The 27168-nt window shown below is 44.2% G+C and overlaps 1 protein-coding gene across 1 annotated transcript; it reads right to left on the bottom strand.

Moving 5' to 3' along the window:
- Positions 1-5242: 5242 nt before the first annotated feature.
- On the bottom strand, positions 5243-26434 carry BATF (basic leucine zipper ATF-like transcription factor). Its single transcript, XM_019733293.3, has 3 exons — positions 26000-26434; positions 23582-23686; positions 5243-5772 (listed from the first exon to the last, which is right to left on the bottom strand). The coding sequence occupies exons 1-3, from the start codon at positions 26060-26062 to the stop codon at positions 5563-5565; spliced, it is 378 nt and encodes a 125-aa protein (XP_019588852.1). The 5' UTR covers positions 26063-26434; the 3' UTR covers positions 5243-5562.
- Between the last annotated feature and the right edge of the window lie 734 nt (positions 26435-27168).

The raw sequence follows: 27168 nt of genomic DNA, 5'->3' as shown, positions 1-27168 counted from the left end.
AGTCATGCATCTCCTGCCGCCTGGATCAGAATCATCTCATGCTACTTATGTCAGAATCACCAGGGAATCTTACTAAAAATGAAGATTCCTGGGCCCCACCTACAGAACCACTGAAAAAATGATAGAGGGATTCTAGACAGAGGAAACAGCTCGTGAGCAAAGGCTTAGTGAAAGGAAAGTGCAAAATACAGTCAAAGAAATGGATTTTTCAGCCTGTCTAGTACAAGGGTTTCTTTCCAAGAGCAGAAGGATGGACAAGGGTGCCAGGGTAGGTGAGTGGACTCAGATCCAGTGCTCTGGAAACACTAGGGCTAGCTGTAGGTTTTCTCACCCTCTGTACTTCTGACGCTTGTGGCTGGACAATTCTTTGTTGTGGAGTCTGTCCTGTGCATGTAGGGTAGTTAGAAGCACACCTTGTCTCTATGTCTAAATGCCAGTAGCACCTGCCTCCCAAGTTGTGACAACCCAAAATGTCTCCAGACATTGCCCAATGTCCTTTGAAGGACAAAATCACCCCCAGTTGAGAACCACTGAATTAGGGGAATGGTTTCAATTCCCTGTTTGGTTGTTTGTTCTCTTGGCTCCTGCATTAGACAGAATTAAGTAAGCACTCAATAGGGCAATGCATAGTGGTTTAACCAAAACAGCTTTTTGACTTTCACTTAAAAGAAACCCAGAGGCAGGCCTTCCAGAGCGTGTATCATCACATTTCTGCAGCATTACCAGGGACCCAGAATCTCTTTTCCCCCTTTGTACACATGGTTGTCTCGTGTTCCTAAGATGGTTGCCCTACCTCCTACATCACATCTGCCTTCCAGACAAAGAAGGAGAAAGGCGTGTGCCAAATGAGATTCCCCACCTTTTCAAGAGCTTTCCTGTAAGCCTTACCCAGCAATTTCTGCTTATTTCTCATTGGCCGGTGTCACATGGCCATTCCTAGCTGCAAAGGAGTCTGAGAAATGTCATCTGTTTAGCCAGGCACATTGCCACGTTAGACAAAATGAGGATTCTCCATAAGAAAAGGGCGGGAATGGCTTTGAGAGGTCAATTATCAGTCTCTGTCACTGATCTTAACCTTGGTTTCCAGGTACAGTGACAAGTTCAGCAATCTGTCACCAGAAATCTACCAGAAGCCAAAAAATCTCCCAGGCAGCAAGGAGATTTGTCTATGCAAATTTCCCTAGTGAATTCCCCTAAGAGGGGGCTCCTTATTTCTGCCTGCTAGATAGATTCTTTAAACCAAGGTCAAATTTTTATTCTATTTTCCTGACAGTAGATACTCAAATCACATGTCAAGTAATTGAAAAACAAGATTTTTAGGAAGGATATGTCACTATTCCCTTCCCACACCCATCTCCCATTCCCCTAGTACCCACGCAAGGCCAGTGCAGCGGCTGGTCATCCACATGGCAAGAATCCCATCGCATGTCTCCTCTACACACTTGTTACAAAGCCTAAAATGCCACCATTAGACACTCATTCCTTTGGGTCAGGAAGTACTCTCCCAAAGTGACTCTTAAAATGCCAATCTCCTCTGACAGAGATAAAAGATGATTAAATCTTCACCACCTTAGTGTTGGTCTTAGTTCATGAGCGCCTTCCCCCTCTGAAATTCCTGAGCCACTTTGGGGCACTGAAACCTGAAAGGGAGAAGGAGGCCAGAGCAGCAGAGAGACAGAGAGTCTGTCTGTCCCGGAAAGAAGTGGGACACCCAGCTGGCTTACCTCCTTCACAGTAAAGCCACAGCCACAACTGGGGCATTGGCTGGAGGTATTAATAAACACTGCTGGTAAGTTTGGGTCCAGCAGATGGCAACCCTGTGACCTTTGAGTTGACTTCACCTCTCTCTCTCTCCCCACCCACACTTCTCAATCAGAAGACTAAAAATCTGGCCTTCCTGTAATTCGCTTTGACATTAACTCAGGGAATAGCACTGCTGGTAAGCGATAAACACCAAGGACGGAAGGTGGCGAAACAAACATTCTCCAAGAACCCTCATGTCAAAGTGATATATAAGAATAATGCTGTCGAGTGCCATTTGTCACTGCACAGAGCCTTCCCCTCCTAGCCTGGGCTTTCCAGGGAGGCCGCGTTGACCTGGAGCGGGGTTACAGACTGGCAGGCCCCTGCAGTGCCAGCCTCAGACTGGGCAAAAGAGGGCCCTGCTCTGGACTCCCCACATTACTGGGCCCACCTCCTGCTATACCACTTCCCATGGGGGCAAAGGGACACGACAACCCAGAGCCCTGTCTCCTTCTAGACCATGCCCCACACACCTAGGACACTGGACTCTCCCGCCTGAGTGGCCCTTAGCTGGTTTCCAGGAGCTGGAACCCTCTTCCCCTGATACTTCTTTTGCAGGGTAGACCAGACCACTGGTACGTGCAGCCCTGGACCCGAGGGGTGGCCCAGATGGCTGTCTGTGGGGGAGGATTGTGCATGGAACCCGGTCTTGCAGGCTGGTATGTGCACCAACCTGAGCGTGAGGCTGCAGTGGTGCAGGAGGCACCAGGGGAAGGAAGAGAAGAGGGCAGGCTGCACTCGTGCTCATATACAAAGTTCTGCAGCATCGAAGACTTCTAAATTCATGACGCCTCCCAGGTTGTTATAAAGATGTATTTGTCGAGGTAGGAAAAAAGAATGTATTCTGTTTAACATATTTTAAAGCTTCATTTACAATGCATAAATATTTAGACCTATGCTATGTGGCCTCTGTCTGTACTCTTGCCCCAAGCCCTGCACATTTTAGAGGCAAACCTGCTTTACAAACATATTTTGTTTGAGCTGCAGAATGTTTCAAAAATTGGGAGATTTCATGTGGCAATTCTAATTTGGACTTTTTTTTTTTTTTTTTTTTTTTGACAAATTGAAAGATCTAGTGACACTGGGCCTGAATTCCCACAAGGCAGCATAGGCTAGGACCAAGGAGGCAGCTGTTTATTCCAGGCAGGTAAGCACTCCCTCCCCGCCACTGCCAATTCCTCTGACCAGTGAGCTTCGTGTACTTACAGTGCCTGCCTGGGCCCTGGAAGCACTGAGTGTGGCTCCATGGCCCATCAGCCTGAGGGTGCTACCCCTGTCATGGGTAGGAGGCTGGGACAGAACCTGGTTGGTGGGACATCTATGGTCAAAGCTCTGGAAGTTGAAATCTATTCCTAGCTGCCCCTTCATTTTCCCTGTGAGGAGGTGAAGTCAGCACTGACACTTGGCCAAGACCCAGCCTTCTGCTGCCTCCACTAGACTGATCAGAAAGGAGAAGTAGAACTGCCTAGGGTCACTAGAAAGTGGAGAATGAAAGGGGAAGAGCAGTCCTTGCCGAGAGATGGGAACAGTGCACGTGAGCTCTTCATTTCTGGTTCTGACCCTGAATGTCATTCAGAAGATGCCCAGACCAGGTCATGTGTCTTCTGTGGGGCTTTCTGGGGGGGAAATCACAGCACTAGAGAAGGGGTGGGGAGGAAAAAAAACCCCTCTGATTGGAAGGAAGCCTGCCCCAGCCTCCCATGAGAGGCCAGACCCTGGCAGAGCTAGTTATAAAGAAAGCAGAGCCAAAAGTTCTGCTTCTTAAGACTGTGAAAGAAAAATGAATTATTTTCCATGCATGCAACATCTGAAGTGACCACTGGCTTCTTTGGTCTGCAGGTTAACAAAGGGAAAGAGTTACCCAGAGTATTAGCTACCCAAAACCAGGCCCTGGAGAAAATGGGTGGGAGAGATTCTCCTTGCTGCAGCCACTCAGCGCAGACCCCCGTCTACACTGCGTCCATGCACTGGAACAAGAGCCCTATCTACTAAGTTTTGCTGGGAGACCAGTGGTTAAGATGCCAGATCCTGCACTGGAAGCAATGCTGATACTTGGGGAACAAAATCAAAACAACAACAAAATACAGATGCATAACAAAGGCACTGAACCCAGTTCCCACACACTGGGCATCCACGACATTGGCTTCAGGGGTGAGGGGCCCAACAGTGGCAAGGCACTCTCAGAGGCCCTTGAGTTAGCATCCTCCCAAAGAGGAGCCACAAGGAGGTCAGGTGACAACATGCGAGGTCGCAGCTTTTCCAGGCCTCTGCAGAGTTTAGTATTCACGCTACTAGCCCAATACTGGAACAATCCCAGTGAGGTAGGAGAGATTTGGGAGGGAGAGGTTCAGAGTTGACACCTTGCTTTAAAGCAACCAGAGCTGTCGACCAGCAGGTTGAGGAGGTGCTGGCATAGAGAACCAGGCCTGCTCCCCTCTTTTCCCCTGGGGTCACCATATCTTAAGATAACTGCCAGCAGAGAAGCAGGTGGCTGGCAGTGGCCATCCCTTTGAAGGACCAAGGGATGAGACAGAGGGTAGCTGCTGAAGGGGCTGAATCAGACGCTGTCACTTTTGGCCCCAGCTGGCTCGGCAGGGCCTGTGTGTGGGCAGGCCCTGCCATTTCTCTTGGGTAAGGCTGCAGCATGCAGGGCAGTTAGCACTCAGCCTGGGAATCTCTGAGGAGCAGGTGGACACCGGAGCAGGTCAACCAGGGCACACTGGTTTCAGGCTCTGCCAAAACTATCAATTTGAATCCCTGAAGACAACCTTATATTACTTGAGCCATGGCTGCCCTCGAACTGTACTCAAAATGGCAGCCTGTGGAGCCTCATGGAGACAGGCAAAGTTGTGTGTGCTTCACACAGCTCCCCAAGGGAGGTGGAGTCTTCGGCAGGATATGCAGACCCGTTGGCAGACATGTACCTGTGTCTCTAAGGCCCAAGTTGCCCCAGGAGAGCATGAGGAAAGCATTGCCTTCCATGTGAGGTACTGTCCTCGTGTTACTAGAATTCCTCACACGGGGCCTGGCGCACCGCATTACCCATAGTCTGGACAGAGCTGAGTAAGCATAGTTGTGTGAGTGGGAGATGAGAATATCAACTGGAATGACCATTCCACCCAATGGCATCTTATACTGGTCCTTCTCTCTGTCTAGAGAATGACCCACTGTCAATCTAGAAAGCATGAGGCAGTGAGGATGGAAGGAGGGAGGTCACGGTGAGGTGATTTGGGGAGGACAATCAAGAAGACGCCAACCAAGAGGGAGCATTGAAGAGTGTTTGAAAATCCCAGCTTTCCAAGTAGATGAACAAACCACGGAAAAGGAGAGATAATAGCAAAGTCTCCAGAGTTTGAAGGGCTCCTGAGGCCAAGAACAAAAGAAAGCCCCAGCCCCACAGAATTTAAGGCTTCAAGGGACAACTGCCTTACCCAATTGGTTTCTTTTAAGACATTTATTTAGAAAAATAATCCTTGCTTGCCCTTCTCTCTCTGTGCTGTGGGTCTTGAACGTTATGTTTAGTACAACCCATGGGGGGTGCAGCACATGCTGCTGGGCTGCCGCCCTGCTGGGAGGCCTCACACACTTCCAGCTGCGACAGTCCGGTTTGTGCTCGGTCCTTGTCCAGGCCTCTGTGTCCATGTCTCCAGGTAGACAGAGGGCTCTGAGGGACAAAAGCAGCCTGGCTACTGTCTGTGTGCGCCTCCCAAGGCCTGCTGGAGTAGCTGGGGCTCTGCTCTTCCCCAGCTCTGGAAAAGGTCAGGGCTGGAAGCGCGGGGAGCTGACGTGAGGCTGGTGGAAAGCGTGGGTGCTGTACACCACCTCGGGGGGCGAAGACGTGCTGGTAGCCAGCACCGAGCACAGGGGCTCGTGGCTGCTGAGCACCGACGTGAAGTACTTCATCTCCTCTGTGAGCTGCTTGATCTCCTTGCGCAGAGCTGCGTTCTGTTTCTCCAGGTCTTCACTCTCCTGTGAGGGGGAGGGATTGGCATTGGAGATTAATGTCAAGGCAGGCCCCGAGGTTGCGGAGGGGGTAGCAGGGGCAGTCCAGATTAGACTTGTCTCTAGCAGTCAGGGTGCAGGCCACCAGGGACCCTGTGTGCACATGTGCGTATTTGTATGTGCTGTATGAGTGCATTTGCACAAGCATGTGTATAGCGGTGCAGTTGTACGCATACATACTAGGTTGAGCCATAAGAAATTGCTGACATTTTTCTGTCTTAATCTACAAGCATGGCCGTTTCCGATGGTCCCAACTAACAGAGGTGTATGTGTGAATGAACTCATGTGTGAATATGTATTAGCGTGCTCCTTTGTGCATGTATGTACATAGGTCTCTGAGAGTGTGTAAATGGGTGGAGAGTGGCAAGTGTATGTCAAGGGAAACAGGGTGTGCCAGGCCAGAGCCTGAAAAAATGGAAAAGAGTTTACGAGAACATCTCATACTGATTTTATTCTTCCACGCTGTTATACTATGTGTTTTCCAAGTGTTTGCATTTAGTCTTACAAATGGAATCCATGTCTGTGTCACACAGATTCTGGACACTTGGGGTCTTAAATAGTAAATGGTCAGTGTTTGATTCCACTCTGCTCTGCTCACCCAAGAACCTGTTGTACAGCATTCTGGGTGTGTCCCAAGAACCTGTGCTTCCTCTTTTCCAGAAACACTTTGCCCCTGTTGCTTAGGAGAACCCATCAGATACACGCCAATCAGGACAAGTCAGGTAAGGAGTACTGATTACAGATCATATCATTAATTAATCAACGGTTACACTCCGGAATTAGTATTTACTAGGAACAATTTCACCTTCAGAAAACCCAGGGGAATTGGATTTCCAATGTACTTTTAAGGTTCACATTCCTTGACTCAGTCAAACAGACCTTTCCTGCTAGTCATTGGTTGCCACAGCGGAAGGGAAAATGGCACTGGAAATGCAAAAAAAATTACATTTAAGTTTAAAAAGAATCCTGATTATTTGGAGTCCAGGTCTTATTGTTCTAGTTCTGTTTGATGTAGGTCAGCATTTCCCAAACTTACCATGTCATTAGAATTAATTCAAGGACTTATTAAAAAAATGTAGTTTCAGGCCCTTCCTCAAATCTAGAGATTTAAACTCGAGAGGTTTGAGATGTGGGGTGAATTCTGGGAATCCGAATTTTTAACAAGTGCCATAGGTTATTCTAATGATCAGACAAGTTTGAAAACATTAGTTAAATATGATATTAAAATTGTTTTAATTATTCAAGCACTTATTAAGTGCCTGACACAGCGTATGAACTCAAAATGTTTATTGATTGGCTGATAATATCAACTGCTGAACTAAAAGTTGACTCACAATTATGATGGGAAGTGAGGAAATGTGAAATACCTTGACATTTAAAATTTGCCTTACATAATCCACTGGAAGCATGAGCAGCAGACTAATGAGAGAGCTAGTTACATTGCCAATTGCCTTAACTCACGTGTCCGGTTAAGTGGTAAAGGAGCTTAGACTGTGCTCTTAGCCATCAAGCCAACTTCCATCCGTTTATCAAAGGCAGATTTGAGCATGCTCAGCCTCAGCCTGGCATTTCCTGTGTGTGGCTTTCAGCTAGAAAATGTGCCTAGGTCAGTACAAAGGAAACCCTCATCTCTAAAATAGGATGGAAGGGTGGTGGAGGTGTCAGATACCAAGAGCCATAATGGTGGATCACAGGCACGGGCTGCTTTTTTTGCCGGGTGGGGCTGGCTCCTTTGTCTTACCATTTGGTTGTTTACGGGCACATCCCAGAGGGAGGGCATCCCCTCTTTACCGAAAGGTAAGATAAAGCAACACATGAGACTGGGGGGTGTTGGTAAGACGGGAACTGGGGGCCGGGAGTCCTGGCCCCTTCCTCTAGCCCTTTTCCTCGCCCCCTCTGAGAGTTTCCACTGGTGACAACATTTACTGTAAATTCTGTGCTCTGAGCAGCCTGGGCAAACCCCGAGGCAGAAGGGAGGGGCGGGGTAGGCGGGCACAGGGACGAACCGCTCTGACTTTCTCCCCGCCTAGAGGCAGGCCTAGCTTTCGGGAAGTACCAGCAGATTCTTCCTCCCTAATCAAGTTTGGCTGAGCTCTCTAGTTTTCTCACCTCCCTCTCCCTGCCGCCTGGCTTGCAGACCCCAGAGCTCCAGGAGGGGGTTCATAACCACGGCTGCCTCTAACCAGAAAACCACCACCTGTGACAAGAAACTTGTCTTTGCTTTGGGAAGCAAGACTGCTTCCTGCTAGGGCCCCAGAGAAACCAGCATTGCCAGCCCAGGGACCATGCAGCCAGCCAGACACTTACAAAAGGAAGAGTTTAACTTCCCTTGTGGGAGGAAGTAGCCAATCTGGAGCCTACTCCCTCCACATCCCCACCTCCCATTGCTAGGTCCACCCTGACCCTCCCTGGGGCAGTCATGCCCTGGAAAGGGCTCACACAGGAGCACCTGGCAAAGGCGGCCATGGGAGCAGCTGTTTATCCAGAGGTACAATGATCACATCCCCTGACTTCCTAATGGGTGCTGGAAACATAGAATTCAGTGAGAGGGAAGAGGAAAGGAATATTTGGGGAAGTAAATTTTGACTTCTAACACTCATGCCTTCTGCTACAGTAGGGGAGGCTGGGCCTGTGTTTGGGCTTCCGTGTAACCTGCTCTCTACTTTTTGGAATTTATTTAGGTCCTTTAGGCTCCTTACAATAATGCTCTGAGGTGGATATGGAAGGCCAGCTGCTATAAATATCCCCACTTTACAGATGAGGACAACTGAGACTCCGGGACAAGCCTACTATACCAACCCCCCAACCCCCAATCCAAATGACTACAGGCTGGTGGTAGCAGCTACCAGGAGAAAGGGCTATAGGATTTACTTCAAGACACTTAGTTTCTCATGGGCTCAGAAACTTTGAGTGAGTGATTGATCCAAAGCCCCGTAACCACATAGGGGCACAACAAGGCTGGCATGGGACTTCCCCCTGCTCAGCTCTGGGCTCTTTCTAACATACTCAGCAGCTGCTCCTGAGAGACTGGCGACTCCAGTGACGAAAGATCTCCAGGGATCACTAAGAAGTCCTTGGCTGCCCTTCGTCACCCAGGAGAAAACTGGGTCTCGGTTTGGGGGATCCTTAAATACAACACAGTACAAGATCCCTGAGTCAGTCACACTCTTCCAATCACAGGGTTGGTCATCTGCCTCCTGCCGAGTCTGAGGGAATCTCCTATCCAGCAACTCTGCTAGAGGGCTAACTCCAGGCTAACTTCTTCCAGATGCAGAGCGAGGTCTGAACTACATGATAACAGTGGGCTCCATCAGTGGTAACCGGGGACAGGGGCCCTGGGTCCTGGTTCTGGTCGGGTGACCCACCCTTTCTGAGCCATTGTTTCACTTTAAAACAGGAAGACTGGACCAAAACAGCGATTATCAACTTTGGGCACACACTGGATCAGTGGGACCTCCTGGGGACCTTTAACAATACTGATGCTTGATTCTGATTTAATTGGGGGGTGGGGGGTGCAGCCTGGGCATTGGTTGTTAGAGGCTCCCCAGGGGATTCTAATGTGCGCTAAATGTTGAAAGCCACAGGATTAAAAGATTTCCAAGCCCTCTTCAATTCTTGAATATTTCAGATTCCAAATTGACTACCTGAGTCTTAGCAAACTAGAACCTCTAACCTTTACCTGTTGGGAAGGAGTGTGTGTGTGTGTGTGTGTGTGTGTGTGTGTGTGTGTGTGTGTGTGCGCGTGTGCCTGCTCTTGCGTGCACTGGGGACAGCAGGGTGTAGACTCAACGTATATGAGAAAGATTACTAGAAACCAAATTTTTAAAAGAATAATGGAGGTTGGATTAATGGTAACTAACATTTATTGAATGCTACCATGTGCAAATAACTCTTTTAAATACATTACAGTTATCATTATATTTAATCTTTGTAACAATCCTATATGGCAGATAGTATTATTATGCAAATTTTGCAAAAGAGGAAAACCAAAGGTACAGAGAAGTAGATTGTTCAAGGTCACACAGCTTGTAAGTTGCAGCACCAGTACTGAATTCAGGCAGTCCGGCTGCAGAGTCTGGGCCCACCATCCTCTCTTGCCTTTGAAGTCTGTTTAAATCTTATGACATTTGATAATTATCTCCAGTGAGGTCTTAGCCCTGTTGGCTTTCCAATTTCATCTTCCCTCTTTTCCTACCTCGCGCAAATCCTGATGCTAACATTCACAATTCACCCTCATCTGTGGGTTACTTGATACCATTCCTATCATGAGGTACAAGCAGCTTGGGGGTGGCTAAGGAGGAGGCTTCATGGGGGTGTGGGAACATTCTGGGGAATTCCCTACTGGAGGGGCCAAGGAGGGGGTCACTCAAAGAGCTCTTGAATGATGGGGAATCCCCAGGCAGGTCCCTTATTCTCAGGGAAGCCAGCTGGGACCAAGGCCAAGGACAGGCTTTCACCCAAGGCTCTGGCAGGGACTCTCCAGGCATTCTGAGCAGGCTTGGTCCTTCCTGCCAGCTCTGGTTTAGTGCCTTGATCTTCTCCTTGAATTTTCTAATCACAATTTCCAGAAAGGTGAAAATAGTCCATGTGTTTTTTTCAACAGAACATGTAGTCATTTATTGGTAGGTTGGTGACCTTTTAGCTCTCACCCACACTTAAATACAAAAACAGTGTGTGACACATATATCCCTCACAACCAGTTATAGGTTCAATCTCCAGCAGTTACTAACCCCTGTACATTAAATGCATATCTAGGGTAGAGCCTACCATTCCTGGAGAACTCGGTGAACTGAGAGATAGGCCATTGCCCAAGCCACAGTGGGATTTATGCCTACCTCCCCAACTAGTCCTGGGTAAATTAGCCCCAACTCCCGCCTCTCACCTGATGAGGAGAGGAGAGAAAAATTATTAAACCACTAGTCTTTGCTCTGAATAATGTACATGTCTGATTCTGGAGAAATCTTCACTTTCATGCCCTAAAGCTGAAGCTCTAGGACCATCAATGCTCTCATCATCAGTGGATGCTTAGCTACATGAGCCATGCCCTCAGGACCCTGTCTTGAGTCCTGTCACTTAGTCTTTGGCTTTCAATACTATGACATTGATGTCATCTGTGAGAAACACTCTATAGGTGACCTCACTCAGCATCTATCCCAAACTCCTTCCCCTTATTTTCCTCCAGAGAAGCTGGGAAAAGAATTGTTCAACTACCCAACTTCCCTTCGCGCTAGGGGTAACCATGTGACAGATTTTGACCAATGAGATATAAGCAGAAGTATCTGAGGGGTGGAGCTTCCCTTCCCAACGGAAAAGGCAAAGCCTCACCAGGACAAAGGCCCCCCTCTGTCACCTGGAGGTTCAGCAGCCATCTTGCAGCTTTGAGGATACGAGTCACATACTGAGGATGACGGCACAGAGAGACACAGACAAGGAGCTTGGTTCTTTGATACTATCCTCGCACTACACTGGGTCTATCTGCTTCTGAACTTCTTGTTATGTGAGAAAAATAAACTGTGACATATCGATGCCACTGTCTGATCGTTTTCTATTGCTTGTAGCTGAATGCCATCCTGACTGATCCTTCTAATTAGGAAGCTTATCATTACAGCCTAATTCTGAAAAACAAACCACTAATAATTCAGCACAAAAGGTTTGAATTATTTTTGTTTGTTTGTTTGTTTGAAGCTGCCAGGCCTCTGGGACAGAGTGAGTGTATAGCCACATAATTGCCCCCCACACACACACACACCCCACACAGTCTGCCACACATTCCTGACAGGCTTCACATGTCACTGCTCCCCAAGTCTCAACCCTGCCTGCACACTGCATTTACCTGAAGAGCTTTAAAAAAATCTTAATGCATGGACTTCACCCCTGAAATATTCCAATTTAATTGTTCTGGAGTGGGTCTCAGGCATCAAGATTTTAAAAAATACTTCCCAGGTGAGGTAAGTGAGCAAGTAGCTTGAGAATCATGTCCATCGCTGATTCTTCTTTAAAAAATAATATAAAAATATAAATATATACAAGGTTTAATGTTACTACGTTTATTTTATTATATAGGTATATATTTAATATTTTTATTTTATTAAATGTATTTTATTTTATAATATATAGTATAAATATACAACACAAAGAGCTTGAAAGAGGTGGAAGAACATTTTTCTAAGTCAAAATTTTTTCTAAAAGTTACTGCCTATTTAAGACAAAGTGCCTTAATATTACTATTACATTATATTTGGTGAAAACAATTGCAAGTAGTCCAGAAGCGTTCATTTTTCAGATGGAAATACAAGAGGTAGGGCACCTATTCGAATCTCATTAATTATAACTTTATCAAACTAGTTACGGATTGTTGGGCTCCATGAAGGTAGGGACTATCACTGGCGTCGTCATTCTGTCCTTAGTGACTAGGACCGTGCCTGGCACACAGTAAGGGGTTAATAAAATCATGTTGCTTGACTGCCAACTTGGAATCTGTAATCATTTACTAAAATCTGAGACCTGCAAATAAAGAGTCTCCTGAGTAAACGTATGATGTCCATGAAACTTCCCAGGAGTGTTTAACCACCCTTTAAGTACTTGAAAAGCTTCTGCTTTGTAACTCTAGGATAGTTACAAATGAGTCTAAGATTTATCTTTCTAAAAAAGTTCGGGTCAAGCCCCTGCTTGGCAACACTTTTGTTCCCCAAAACGAAGCAAAGGGGTGGGAGTGGCAGAATGACACTCACTACCTTAAGAACTCTGTATGCAATTACCCTAGCTCGGACTTGACCTTCCCCGCACTTGACCTTCCCCGCCCATACCAAATGAGGGAGACCTGACCAGCTGCAGTGAAAAACCAAATGAAATAGTGTTCTTAAACTTTTATAAACAACTGGAAAGAAGGCCATATGTTTTTATATATGAAGATACATCCAATATCTTCATCTAATTAATATATAGGAAAATGCCAGACTCTCTGCATTAAACAAATGAATAAATACAACCTTCTCCCCAATGCAAAACAAACAAAAAATACAATACTGCTTTGTTTTTGCATTTGCTCTCTCATTTAACCCTCAAACAGCCCAGTGAAGGCTATTGCTTCCCATTTTGTAGGTCAGAATTTAGGTTCAGATATATCCCCCAGCCAGGATTTGAATTAGTTTTGTTGGCCTTCATCTGGTTCCTGGTTCCTAGAACACAATCACCTTTATTCCTGAGCAACTTCTCACTCCCTCACTGTCCGCAGCCCCACAAAGAATCTTTCTGACGCTTGACTGGCTACACTCAGTTTGGCCTCAAGACTCTGTTGAAAATACCTTTTCCCCAGATATTCCCAGTCCCTTCTTCTTTGACTCATTGTTCTCAATGTCAGGGCCTTAGACAGGCCGTCCCTGATCATTCTTCCTATTCCCATCCCGTAGTCACTTTCAACGTTGCACTCTTTGATTTTCTTCAAAGCACTCTTACTTTGTGGGATTAGTGTGTTCATTTATTTGTCTGTTTATTTTCCAGTCGGACTTCCAACTGAATGTCGGGTCCATGAAATCAGGGACTTAGTCTGTCTTGTTCCTGCTGTATTCTCAGCGCCGAGAACACACTGTGCCTAGCACAGAGGAAGCGATTATATACTTGTACAGCAGAATGAATCATGTCTGTTGACATTAGCTCTAGTACTAGGAATATGGCCTTTGCTTTCATAATTTTCTGAACCACTCCACCCCCTTAGCAATAAGGCATATTCTTGTGCCAGCTGAGTACCCAAAAAATATTTTAGTTACAGGGTCCTCAGGTTCGGGAATTGCAGGCCCTAGGACTCTAGTACTCTCTGCTTGGCTCTGAACTGTATCACTACTCTTGAATTTTCCTTAGGCGCCCTTCTTGGTTCCTCTAAACCTAAGGTGACCAGATGTTTACTGGGACAATCCCAGTTCACAACTAGTGTCTTGGCATAATTTTTACTAGTGCCCCTTTTCACTCTCAAAAGTCTTCCCATTTGAAGGATAAATGATAAGATCCCCTACCAAAACCGGACTCCCAAACTCTAGCTCAGCGACATCCAATGTTCTCATCCTCAATTTGCTCCAGACTTCACTCAGTTCTCTATTTGACCATTTTCTTGTGTATTTAAATAAAACATACACAGTATAACTATGTTAAAGGTATTTTTTTTAAATTATGCATGACGGTGATCCCAGTCCTCTAGCATGACTGTTTTCATTTGTATATGTTGCCATCTTGTCCTTTTCCACAAACGTAAAAATACCTATTTTTATAAAATCTCAATCATAGTACATCTACAATTTCTATTTTCCTTTCTGTCATAATTTTGTCATACTTACATAATCACCATAATTATAATTTTAATGGCTACACCATCAAATGAATGATCCACAATTAACTTAAAATGGTTTCCTAATGTTAGACATTTTGGTTGTTATCAAAATGTTGTTATTATCAATCATGCTGCAGTGAACATCTAGTTGTTGGTTTTTGTTGAAATATTTGCCAGGATAAGCTCCTAGGAGTGAGATCACTGGGGCACAGGGCACAATCAGTCCTCCAATGCACGGTAAGTATTACTGTCAAAGGGTTATGTAGGGCGTACATCATCAGCAGTAAATGCATATGTCCATTTCACTACAACCTCATTGGCAGTTAGGTGTTATAATTTTAAATAATTTATGTTGCCAACTGGTTTTTTGAAGGGTTTCTTAATTTTATTTTAATGTTAGAAGTTATCAGTTACTAAGAAGGAAGAACTTTCTATGTGTCTGTTCCCTAGTACAGCATTCTCACCAGGGGCAATTTTGCCCCCTCAGGCAATATTGGGCAATGTTTGGAAATATTTTTGGTTGTCACAGCTCGGGGTGAGGGGTGAGATGGTGCTACAGGCATCCAGTGGGTAGATGTTACAATTTCCGATGCACACCAAAATCCCCCCACCCTACACACACACACACACACACACACACACACACACACACACACACAACAAAGAATTATCTGACTCAAAATGTCAATAGTACCAAGGTTCAGAAACCCTTAGTATGTATTGTTTTTACAGTCAGAATAGAAAATGGGGTTAGGAAATGGGGGTAGGAAGAATGTTACATAAGCTTTATGTTCATAGCCTTTGCCCACTTATCTATTGGAGTCTTGATGTTTTTTCTTAAAAAAGAATGTTTTTTTTTCTATAGTATAAATATTAAATCTGCATTTATTTCATTTGATGCCAATATTTTCCCCAATAGGTCACTGTCCTTTTAATTTTGGATTACAGTTACTGTTTTTATTTTTATTTTTTCCTTTTTTTTTTATTAAATTTTTAGTGTGTTTTCCCAGGACCCATCAGCTCCAAGTCAAGTAGTTGCTTCAATCTAGTTGTGGAGGGCTCAGCTCAAAGTGGCCCATATGGGGATCGAACCGGCAACCTTGTTGTTAAGAGCAGAGCTCTAACCAATTGAGCTAACCGGCAGCCCCAAGACCTTTCTAAATAAAGAAACATTTAAACTTCAGCCCCTCTCAACCTTGGACTTTCTTTCTCTGGTCTCTTGCTTGGGTTCTGTTGATGAGAGCGTCTCCACAATTCACACGTTCTGGTTAATGGTCTACTTCTTGGTTTATTCTTTGCAAAAGGACACGTGAGAGCAACACGAGCTGCATAGCAAAGTCCCGGTTAACAATGTGGCACAAAACAAAAGCAAAGGGTGGGCAGGCAAGAGGTTTGGGTTCTTGGGTGTCCATGAGAAAGATATCAGTGTCCTCATCGGTAATGCAGCGGGTTGGCCTGAAGCATCTCTGAGTTTCCTTTTAATTCTGTGATTCTATACATGAGGGAGTGTGACCATAATTATTGTCACTCACTCCACTAGCCACCATGTGGACCCAGCACAGGACCCTCTATAGATATCCCACAATCTGAAGGGGACTTTGTGCTGTGGAACCTATCTATGCCTCCTAGGAAGCACAGAGCCAGAATGAGTCCTACAGAGGAGACTAAGAAAAACCCCAAAACGCTAAGGCACAGGCTCTTTAGTGAGACTCCCCCATTCTTTTCAAGAGAAAGAAGTCTGGGTGCTGCTGAGGACAGCTTCATGAAGACGTCTGCTGAATGGGCTGCCGTCATCTTGTGACCTGGCACCTGTAATCCCATTTGGACAGAAGGTCTTTATGAAGTCAAGATGGGTGTGGAACTGGCCTCCTTTCAAATATGCCTCCCACACTGACCCACCTTCAGTGGGACAAGCAGGTAGAGGTGGGAGATGGCCTTGACATGCTTTTCCTTCCCAAAGTAAAATAGTCTAATTTTTTATTCTGATTGAGAAAACAGTATACATTCACCATAATAAAATAAAAATTACAGGAAAGTACTAGGAGTAAAGTAAGCTACTCAAACCTCAGCCACTCAGAAATAACCACTGTCAGCATTTTGGAGAATATCTTTCCAGAAATCTTTTTATGCATGCAAATATGCCTCAAAGCCACAAATTTTACATTAACAGGATTATGCTCTGAATACTCTTTGTAATTTGCTTTTTTCACTCAATGCTATGTCATTGACATCTTTCTATGTTGATAAATACAGATCTTATTGTCATTTTTAGTGCCAGCATAAAATTCTAGTGTATGAATATCTCATAATATGCTTAATCCCTTATTGTCGGGCATCTGTACAATTTTATAGGATTGGTAAAATGTTTACTGTTCACAAATAATGATGAATTGAGCATCTTTGTGCATCATTTTTTCTTCAAATTCTTGTAAGTGGAATGGCTGTGCCAAAGAGTATTCACACATAAGATGTTAATATTTATTGCTATATAGCTTTCTTTGAAAAAAATGTTTCAATGGATATATTGATATATTACATAGAAACATCTTTTCTTTCTTGACCAGGCCTAATGATGGAGGAGGAAAGTGTGAATTTTGGAGGATGTTGCTTAAAGAACAAAAAAATGAATTCAGGAAGAGACTCAAGGAGGATACAGGTTATGGAAGATGACTCCATCGTCATGAGAGTCTGAGGAAAGAGGCAGTGTAGTTTAGTGGTTAAGAAGATGGATTCTGAAGTCAGACAGACCTACTTACAAGCTGTGTGACCTTGGACAGGTTACTCAACTTAATACAGGACTTATAAAATAAGGTTTTTGTACAGATTAAATGAGATACAGCCAGTAGAGCACTTAGCACACAGTGCCTGGTCCATAGTCATATGTTCAATTCACAGGTTTTTAATAAAAAGTTCACAGCAATAAAGGCCAAGAGAAATGTCTCTTTTCCACAGATGGTTCACTGATTTTACACTGAACTTTTTAAGGGTAGAACTAGCCAGAATGTTGCTTCTGTGTGGTTTTGTTGTTATTGTTTAGTTTTCATTTTTGTTTTTACCTATAACTTCTCTATGCCAATAAACCTTATGTCATGGTTTCCACGAGAGAGAAAAAAAAAAAGCTCTGTGAGTGAAAAAGGACCATAAGCAGACTTCTCTTCCAGGACTCCCCAGAAGACCAAGAATAATAGTGTCTAAGGAGGTCCCGGAGGTGAACATCTTTGCTGAGCTTTTCCTCCATTACTCAATTTTCCTCCATTTGAAACACCTTACAGCATCAGTTTAAAACTTCATTTCATGCATAATTTACACTCGTGATACATGGCTTTAAAGATATGCCCTGGAACCCGTAAACCTTTCTCTTTTTTTTTAATTAATGTGAGACTCCTTCAGGAGCCTGCCACAGGCAGGCACCTGTCCCACCTAAGGGAGTACCTAAAGTTCCAGCTTTCAGAGTTGGTCCTGTTACTCTACTCTGCATCCAGTTCCATCCTCCAGGCCAGATCTGACTTGCCAACAGCACAGCCCTGGCCTCATATTACTGTCTGCCTACCATCTCCTCTACTTTTTCGTGAACAGAGCGTCTCAGTTGATCTCAACTCTTTCCCACTGACTTGGGACACTGAATCAGACCCTTCCTACTACAAGGCACCAGAGAGCCACTACAATCAACCAGGATGGGCACACAAATGAGACTGATTTGCCATCCTTTATAGTGGCTTCTCTAGTACTGTAGACATTAGGATTCCTCGCAAATTCCAACAGACAGTTGGTTCTCCCAAAGGACTGAGATATTTATGCAGGATGTTCAAGAGATAAAATGTCACAGTGGAAGATTATTCAATGTTTGAAATCAAAATTAGAAAAGAAATCATCCTGATGCATAGGCAGTAATGATCAATGTTGAGAATTTAAAGATTTATGTTATAAAAATGAAAACAGATGATAGAAACATCCACTCTATATAAAAAAGGTTAAAAATGCAAAGTATCTCTCTTTTGCTTTATACCTTTCATCTTACTTTTCAGAAATAAATGCCATTAACAGTTTTTTTGGGAAACCCATTTGAAAAATTTTAATTTTATACACCTACACACATGCAGATTTTTGTAAAAACACATATGGGAGCAAACTATGTAGCACATTCACACCTTTGTTCAGTTAAGAGTATAGAAGTTTGGTAATCTTTTCAGATTAGCACATTCAGATGTAACCCGTTATTTTAACAACTCCATGGCATTCCACTGAACGAGCAAACCATAATGTAATTAATCCCTTACTGATGGGTATTTAGCTTGTTTCCAGTCTTTGCTATGACAAACAATGCAGCAAAGCTTATCTTTATCTGTCCATAATTGTGTAACCTGTGGGTTTGTTTATAAATAGACTCCTAGATATAAAATTGCCAAGTTACAGGGTATGTGCACTTATAAATTGAATGGACATGGTAAAATTGCCCTTTACTGTATTGACTTATATCCTTACTGGTAGTGTGTAGTTATACTTGATTCTCCATTGCTTTGGCAACGTTGTGTATTAACAACATTTTCGTCGTTGCCAATCTGGCAGGGGACTCTCATGTTGCTTTCATTGTCATTTCACTAAGTGAGATCTAGTATCTTTTCCATATTTATTTGCCATTTATTTTTCTCTTCCTGTAAAAAGCCTATTCATAATCATCACTCATTTTTCTTTGTATTGTTAATCACTTTCTTATTTATGAGATATCTCACATACTAAGAAATATGCCCTTTTTTGGTCATATGTTGTCGATATATTTCCCAGTCTGTCATTTGCCTTGGATCTTGCATCTAGTATTTTAAGCTATATAAAAAATTTCATTTTTTACAAAGGTAATGTATATCAATCTTTCCCTTTATGGTTTCAAGGTTTTATAGTTTATTTGGAAAAGACTCCACTCCAAGATAAATTTTTAATGCACGTTTTTTCCAAGTTTCTTTAGTTTTCTTTCTTTCTTTCTTTTAAATTTTTTTTTACATTTAATCTGTGTGTGTGTTGTATAAGAAATAAAGAAACTAGCTTTGCCCCTCCCCCCAAATGGCTAGCCAGTTGTCCCAACTCTGTTTATTAAATAATTCAGTTTTCACTGACTGGTTTGAAATGTCATCCTAGACATTTTGCATTTGAAATTGTGTCTTAGGAATCGACATGTATATTTGGGTCTCAAATTTGAGTTTGCTTTTGGGTTTATTTCTGTATTCTATTCTGCCCAATGTTCTATCTTTTCCATATTGTTTTTATTTCTATGTTTGTAATTCACTTTAATATCTTGTTCAGCTAATTTTCTCTATTTACTCTCCTTCTTTAGAATTTTTCTGGAAATAACCATCACATGGTTATTTTTCACTGGGAACTTAGAATAGCTAATCTAGTTCTCCTCCAAATCCCTGAAAGTCCCATGGGATTTTTATTGGGAACGCGTTGAATTAAATTTTAGATTAATTTAATGAAATTGCTATCTTTATATAAGGTATATCTTTTCATTTATTTGAGTGTTTTTTAAATCACTTACAATTTTTTAAATTAAGCACTGCATGTTTTTTGTTAAATTTATTTCTTCCTTCTGTTTGCTGTTGTTGGTATTATAAATGGAACCTTTCCTCCTATTAAATTTTCTAATTGGTTATGGTTTACACAGGAAAGTCATTACTTTTTGTGTTAACCTTGAAAACTCACTGGATTCTCTTATTATTTTTAATAGGTTTTCAGCTGATTATCTTGGATGCACTTATTAGCTACTTATATCTTTTGAAAATGAACTGGTCAAGATGTACCTTTCTCCTTTTTAATCAATGCCTTTACTACATCTCATTTTATAGATTCAGAAACTGAGTCTAAGGGAGGTTAAGAATGTCTCTAAGGTCGGTCTCATGGATAGCAAGTTGCAGAGCTACGACTGAAACCCTGCCCTTCCAACTGCAGAGCTGCTGAGCTATACTTAGTTTCCACATTTAAAACAAACAAACAAACAAAAATATGTATACATATATGTGTGTGTGTGTGTGTGTGTGTGTGTGTGTGTGATGGGTGCTGTGTGAGATACCCAACCAAAAGAAAATGAAAACAGAATGTGGACTGTTTGCTGATATTATGAAAAGAAGCACCTGATGCAGTTTATGTGAGGGGTAGTCAGTGCCCAGATGTTATAACATTGGCATGAGATTAAACGCAATCATTGAAAGAGGGTCTTTCTCTACTCTAGTGTCGTAAAAGCACTCGATGTAGAGTGTTTTGGTGTAAACCATTTATGTGAAAGAGCAAGTATCCCACAATCTCACTGGAGAAACAAGGTGATTCTTTTGGTGTTTTAAGAGAAATAATAGTGACAAAGTTGAAATCAAGAAAACAACGTTACCCTAGCATTTATGAGGCTAGCACGCTAATACAAAAGAACCATGGTCCTTATTTGATCCTGTACACTCAGTAGCTTCTGAACCGTGGTCTTAAAGTATTTGGTAGATGAGTCCAATGCCTATGTCTGAGGGCCAGAGAATGGTTCCAGAACCTCAGCATGGGGAGCCAAGCATGAAAAGGAGTCAAGGGCAAACCAAGCACTCAGCCCTAAGAATGTTGGTGGTAAACCAGAAGATTTTCTACCTGAATTACAAACATAATTAAGAGGCGAATGGATGGAGAAGACGGGTGATTACTTTCTGGGAGGAAATGAACATTTCAGACCACAACCAAACCGTCTGATGGTGGAAGATTGATATGTTGCTGCCAAAAGCTTCTACCCCAAGTCAAGAAACCTAAGTTGCATTGATTGGCTGCAAGCCCAGGCTTGCTGTGTAAACTCTGATGTGACCTAGTCATTGGGCAAAGATGAACTCGGTGGTGCTCAAAAGAAAGGAGTGGAGAGGATTTTGTGTCCAGGTGTGGAGAAGATGGGAACATTCTAGAGACGGAAGCCGGGAGTGTGGGTATGGACATGGTGACTATATGCCTGGGGGTCCGTGGTCTTCAAGCCCCAGAGATTATCCCAATCTAGTCATGACTAGTATGATCAGATGGGCTTAACTTTTGGTTCCAACTCTTATAGAGAGATACAGCTGAGTCAGAGTTGAAACCCTCACCACAGCAAAGGAACATGCTTACCACCTTCACTGATATGTCCCCAAAGGTTTGAATGAAGACCCGTGGGGTAAATGTACAGGGAGACAGTGGTGCAGCTCAAGATAGGGGCGTCTCCTTTGCTCATGTTAGGAGACAGAAAGCTCTCTGTCATTAGAAGTGACCAGGCATAAGTTGGGGACGATTTCTGGGGGTGGAGGAATTATAGAAGAGTCTGAAGCATCAAAAATGTGTCTGAACTTTCCAGCCTTTAAGAAATCTTTCAGCCCTGAGAGTTTGTGGTTATTCATTTTGCTTCTTACAATAATAACTATTATTAATATTACACTTATTGTACTTAAAGTTTTTGAATATTTGTTAGACACCAGGCATTGTGTTGAACTCTTTATATGCACTATCTCTATAAGGTACTTACTGACATTTCTCATTTTATAGATTCAGAAACTGAGTCTAAGGGAGGTTAAGAATGTCTCTAAGGTCGGTCTCATGGATAGCAAGTTGCAGAGCTACGATTGAAACCCTGCCCTTCCAACTGCAGAGCTGCTGAGCTATACTTAGTTTCCACATTTAAAACAAACAAACAAACAAAAATATGTATACATATATGTGTGTGTGTGTGTGTGTGTGTGTGTATACATATATTCAGACTTATAAAGCTTATAGCAGTTTTCTGGGCTCAGAACATTATCTACTTGCATAGTAAAAAAAAAGGCTTTATCCTTTCTAATTTTTATTTGTTTGTTTTCTACCTTGCTCTAAAGAATATTGAACAGAATCAGACTCTGATAGAGACAAAGCGAGTGATCATAGACTTTCAAGCTTAAAATAGTGAATTGCAGTGTTGTGAGACCCTAAGCCGTAATGAAATCATGGAGAATGTGTAAGTCGCAGGCCACTGACAACTTAACATTCAGATGGCTGATCACAGTTACCAGAAAGAACAGACTTGCTGTTCATTCTTTTTTTGTTCAATACAACAAATGCTTATGAACTTAAAACTATGTTAGTATGCAACGGACGATATGCTGAATTCATTTCAAATAAAACACAAGCATCCAATCAGAGATGTTGGTGCAGCTTGCTCTCTGCTTCCTTACAAAGCTTAAAGAAGCACCTTTTTTTTCCCTAAAACTACATCTTAATTTTTTTTAATTCCTTTTTTAAATTACAGTTGACAAACAATATCCCATTAGTTTCAGGTGTACAGCATAGTGATTAGACATTTTCGCACCTTATGAAGAGATCCCCCCAGTCTAGTACCCATCTGATACCATACTGAGACTTTTTCTTGATAAGATTAAAACAACTATTCTCACTGGCTGATGGCCATGCTAATCTTTCAAATAAAAACAAGCGTATTCATTTTTTATGCCAATTGCCCTTTTTACCATTGAAGTGAATTACTAGAACGCTGCAGGTTTGGGAACCGTTCAGGAGGAAGGGCAGGAAGGCAGTGTTGCGAGAGGGAGGGATGAGGGGATGGAAGATGAAGGAGCCAGTGAACTGAGAGTTGGTTGAATAAGGGGCAGAGTGAAGAGAGGTAAGATGTGGGACAGGGAGGGAGCACTGCTCGTAGAAGCACACGGCCAGAATTTAGAAACACCAACCAGGCCTTGGGCTGCTGGTAGGATTGCGGTGCAGCATTGCCCAGGGTCCCGGCTCAAGCCAGGGGTCAGAGCCTTCTCTAGAAAGTTTGAGACTAGTGACAACTCAACCAGGATGGTGACCATCCCAGATAAGTGCACTTGAAACCCCATCTTCCACAGACCCCCTTAGGATATCATTAAAAATAGAAATTTTGAAATAAAACCTTAATGATGTTCAAGAAAGAGGAGAAAGGTGCAGCACCCTCTGGACCTCCTTGCCCCAAGTGCAAGGCCCAGGGCGGCTGCCCATCTGGCAGAGGACGGGACTACATAGGATCCTAGCGTAGTGGGATGCTGGGCTCTCCCAAAGCCCTTCACACCTTCTAAATTCCTCCCAAAGACAGTCCTGCCTTCTGCTCTCTAGGCTCATGAGGGATTAGCTCTCTCTGGGTACCCTGTCTCTGAGCAGGTGCTTCTGCCTTCCACTCAGTCTCTGGGCTTCCCACACCCAACTCATTTACCCCTCGTCCCCTTTCCGGGGGCAGGAAGAAGGGACCCTTTCTCTTTCGGCCTTCTGGCTAATTCCCTGCCAGCATCTTCTCAAAACACACATAGGAGAGCATCCCCTCCCACCTCACCCCACAACCCTCCCCCCTCCACTTACTCTCCCCATATCCACATCCCCAGGCAGGCAGATTCAAAACTATGGTCGAAGCATCCGTGGGGTGGGAAGGAGCAAAGCCTAACACTCAGGAGGATAAAGAAAGTTCTGAACACTCACCAAGTGCAGGGTGTCGGCTTTCTGTGTCTGCCTCTGTCGGCTCTTCTGGGCGGCGATGCGATTCTTCTCCCTTCTCTGAACTTTTCTCACATCATCAGAGGAGTCCTGGGAAGCAGAGTGATGAGAATTAGGCACATCTGCTCCTCTCTTCTGAGCTAAAACAGGCTCTCATGGTATTTGGTGTCCATCTGCCCATCCTTCCATTGCTTCGTCTTTTCATTTGCCCATCCCCTATTTACAAAAAGCTGAACCCAGACAAGAACTCTTCCCCACACTCTGTTATGCTCCCTTGGGTCTCTATAACTTTTTTGGCCAAAAGTTACAGGAAGAGGGCAAAGACCTTGAGGCCTCAATAGAGCTGTATTTGGAAAAAAATGGTTAAGGCGATGAAGTGTGTTTTATCACCTCTCCTCCTCTTCAGGGCTGCTCCACCCTCACTCTCTCACTTTTTGGCCTAGAACCTTTTTGTATTTTTTTTTTTCCAAAACTTGCAAAAAACCTGAACAGCTACTCCATGCCAGCTTGTATACAAGTGCTTTTTCAGAGGTGTTCTTGTTTATTTCCCCCATTCTGTGAAGTCGATATTATTATTTCCATCTTATATGTGAGGAAACTGAGGCTCAAAGAGCTTGCCCAAGAGCTCAGAGAGATCTGGGAGTGACATCTTCCAGTGCTAAGTCTGATGCCTTTCCAAGCCCCATCCCCAAATCTCACTGGCCTGTACCCCATGAGCCTTCTGCTGCAGTCCTGGGCTGAAGTCCCCATCCCAGATCTGTCTCTTCTTTGCCTGCATTCCTTTCATGATGCTCAGTGACCTTGACATTCCTCATGGCCCTGAGCACAATGCCTGGTATAAACTAGAGGCCAAGAACAGCTTTAGTTGTGAAGATGATCTGGCTTAAGAGGACAAGAAGACCTTTGGGTGTTCTCTAAGTATGCCCCACAGATGGGCCTGTCCTCGACGTGGGCAGAGAGGTTAGCCCCAGCTTTCCCCCCCCAGTGCTGCAGGACAAATACAGGAGTCTGAGGAAAGCCCTTCTGCAACTCCTGCCCTGTTCCCTCTCACATCCCCACAGGCTAGAGGTGCACAGTTCCTAGGGCAAGACTCTGTGCTCACCAAGCATATCTCACTAATGTGCTCAACACTTCCAGGCCATTGCAGTAGGAGGGCATTGGGTTAGATAGGAAGGAAGTGCTGTTCCTCTAAGGGGCATGGGGATCAGGTTACCATAGAAGCCATGAGTAATTTCCTTCCTAAGAAGAGTGGACTTCCAGACAGTCTGAGCCCCTCTGATACCATCTTGAGCAGAGGACTAGATGGTTTGCCCTCTAGAGGTCTCCACTAGTTACTTTTCTAACCTGCCTCTCCTCCGTGAGCTGTTCATGGCCGATGTTATACCTAGTATACGTTTCTGTATTTTTATTTTGGCTGCAGCATTTTGAAAGCCCTCTTGGATATCTGTGCTAAGGAGAGAATGTGGCTTTTAAGCCACAAAGTTGGAGATGAAATTTTAATCCATTGATGTATTAGGTGAGAAAGAAACCTTCCTGTAGGGAGGGATGTCAAGCAGCCTGGTGTAGAGAAAGCCCCAGAAGCTGTGAGGCAGGCAGGGTGCCTCATTTTCTGGCGACCCTCAAGCTGGAAACTTTTGACTTGGAATTCAGTCTGCATGCCAAACGCTCCCAGAATCTGTACTTCAATCTCTCCGGTTTCCCCAGAGCTGAGCTGAGATACTATTGAATGTCTCCCAGTCTCCACATGTCTCCTGATTTATTTCTTTCCTCCTGTCCAGAAGCCATAGGGGAAAGAGGTGTTGGTCGCAGCTCCAGCATCCCTCTCTGCTGGCTGTGCTAGCAACAGGGACAGTGCCCCGGGAAACAAGATAGATTCTTCTGGGCTGCCCGGGTTCCTCCTCCTTTTATCTTGTTTTTTTCCCCTCGTTTACTTTCCCGGAGCCCCTTTCTCTCTTGCCCCGATGGCTGTCTCCGGGGAAACTACATGGCCAGCCTTCGGGTCTTGCGCCTTCAGCCCCCTGTGACACTCCTCCTCCCACTTTTTACTGCCTTGGAGAAAGGTAGAGCCTTTCCTCTGTGAGACCACAGTTCTTTGATGCTTATTCTCCTCTTGGCTTCCTAGAAAGCTTCCTGGGGTGGGAATCCAGGTGAGGCGGAGGCAATGGGTGCCATCGGGGAACGAAGAGGAAAAGGAACTTTGGCAGAATGGGCAGATGGATGAGGGTCTCTGCTGATACGCTCAGCTCGATTGCAAATACCGCGTCTTAAGTCTAACAGAGTGCTCATGCCACCAGCCTCTTCCTTGCTCCTCAGCTCCCTGGGCAGGACGAGGAAGCCTGCCCCTCTTCTTGCCACCCCCACAGGAGAATCAGAAGGTAGAAGGGAGGGAAAGAAGTACTCTACCTGTTTGCCAGGGGGAGGAGAGCGGCTGAAGCTGGAGTCACTGCTGTCAGAGCTGTGAGGCATGGCTGCAGTCTTCCGGGCTTTCCACACAGCTCCAGATGCTTCTGGGCTATCTTGTCAGCAGCTGGCCTCCCTTCCTGACTGCTCCCTGACTACTAGCCCACTCCCCTCGTCAGGTCCTTCCTCTGCCCGCCCTGCAGCCACCTCTGACCCCTGCGTCCTCCTCACACTGGGGTGCAGAAGCACTGCTCCCCACTGGGACATGTCGCTGGCTTTGGGGCTCTCGTGCTCTCTCTCTCTCTCTCTTGTGGTTTCTGTAACTCAGGCTGGAAGTCACATGGGCGGAAACTTAAGTTAGAAGTTAATTTGAGATAAAATATATATCTGGGAAAAGACCCACAGAATTATGTGAAAGAAAGAAAAAAAATACACAAAACCCCAGATAGCTTCCGACAGTTTGAAAGGCAGAACAGCTCTCTTCAATTGATGAAGATAAAAGAGAAAAACAGCCCAGGGAGGGAAAAACCCTAGCCAGAATTAGCAAGTCGGTCTACTGTCAACACAGGCAGAGAGAAGAGGAGAGCAAGGAAAGAGTTTCCATTATCACCCGACTTGATTTTTAAACCAAAATAAAGCATGAGACTGGGATTTCTTTCTGGTTTTTGCCTGAAAGCAGCTGCCCACCCTGTCTTACGTGAGCCTATCTCACTGCCCTTGCAGTCCAGCAAGCCTTGGGGTGGGAAGGGGCTGAAGTGGCCCCAGGGCACGATTCTTTCCTGACTATCAAAGAGAAAAGGCTGTGGTCCAGCTGAAGCCACTGGGGAGACTCTGAAACTGATGTTCTAAAAGTTTACTCATCATCTATGCCTCTTGGCAAGGTGCTCTCTTTAGAGAATAGATGCCTCTCATGTTGAGAGTCTTTCAAAAGCTCAAGATTGGCTTTGAATCTTGATTCAAGAAGGTCATCAGGTTAGAGTCCAGAATGGAGAAATAGTAATACTAATACTACTGCTACTACTAATAATAATGATGATGATTAAATGAGCACTGTACTTGGATTCAAACCAACCAGGATTTGATATCTGGCTTGACCACTTAGTATGTCTGTGGCCTTGGACATCTCACTTGAGCGCTATGTCCCTCATTATCTCTATCTGTACGTGGAGAAT

Source organism: Rhinolophus sinicus, chromosome 3, assembly GCF_057876585.1.
Source record: "Rhinolophus sinicus isolate RSI-liver-muscle chromosome 3, RSI-T2T, whole genome shotgun sequence".
NCBI lineage: Eukaryota > Metazoa > Chordata > Mammalia > Chiroptera > Rhinolophidae > Rhinolophus > Rhinolophus sinicus.
This window is presented reverse-complemented; position numbering and strand designations above follow the sequence as displayed.

Excerpts from the sequence above, each read along its gene's own strand:
- BATF (XM_019733293.3), bottom strand. The coding sequence starts at position 26,062 with ATGCCTCACAGCTCTGACAGCAGTGACTCCAGCTTCAGCCGCTCTCCT. Across the intron at positions 23,687-25,999 it reads CTCCTCCCCCTGGCAAACAG|GACTCCTCTGATGATGTGAG; the intron begins GTAGAGTACTTC and ends TCTGCTTCCCAG. Across the intron at positions 5,773-23,581 it reads AAGCCGACACCCTGCACTTG|GAGAGTGAAGACCTGGAGAA; the intron begins GTGAGTGTTCAG and ends TCCCCCTCACAG.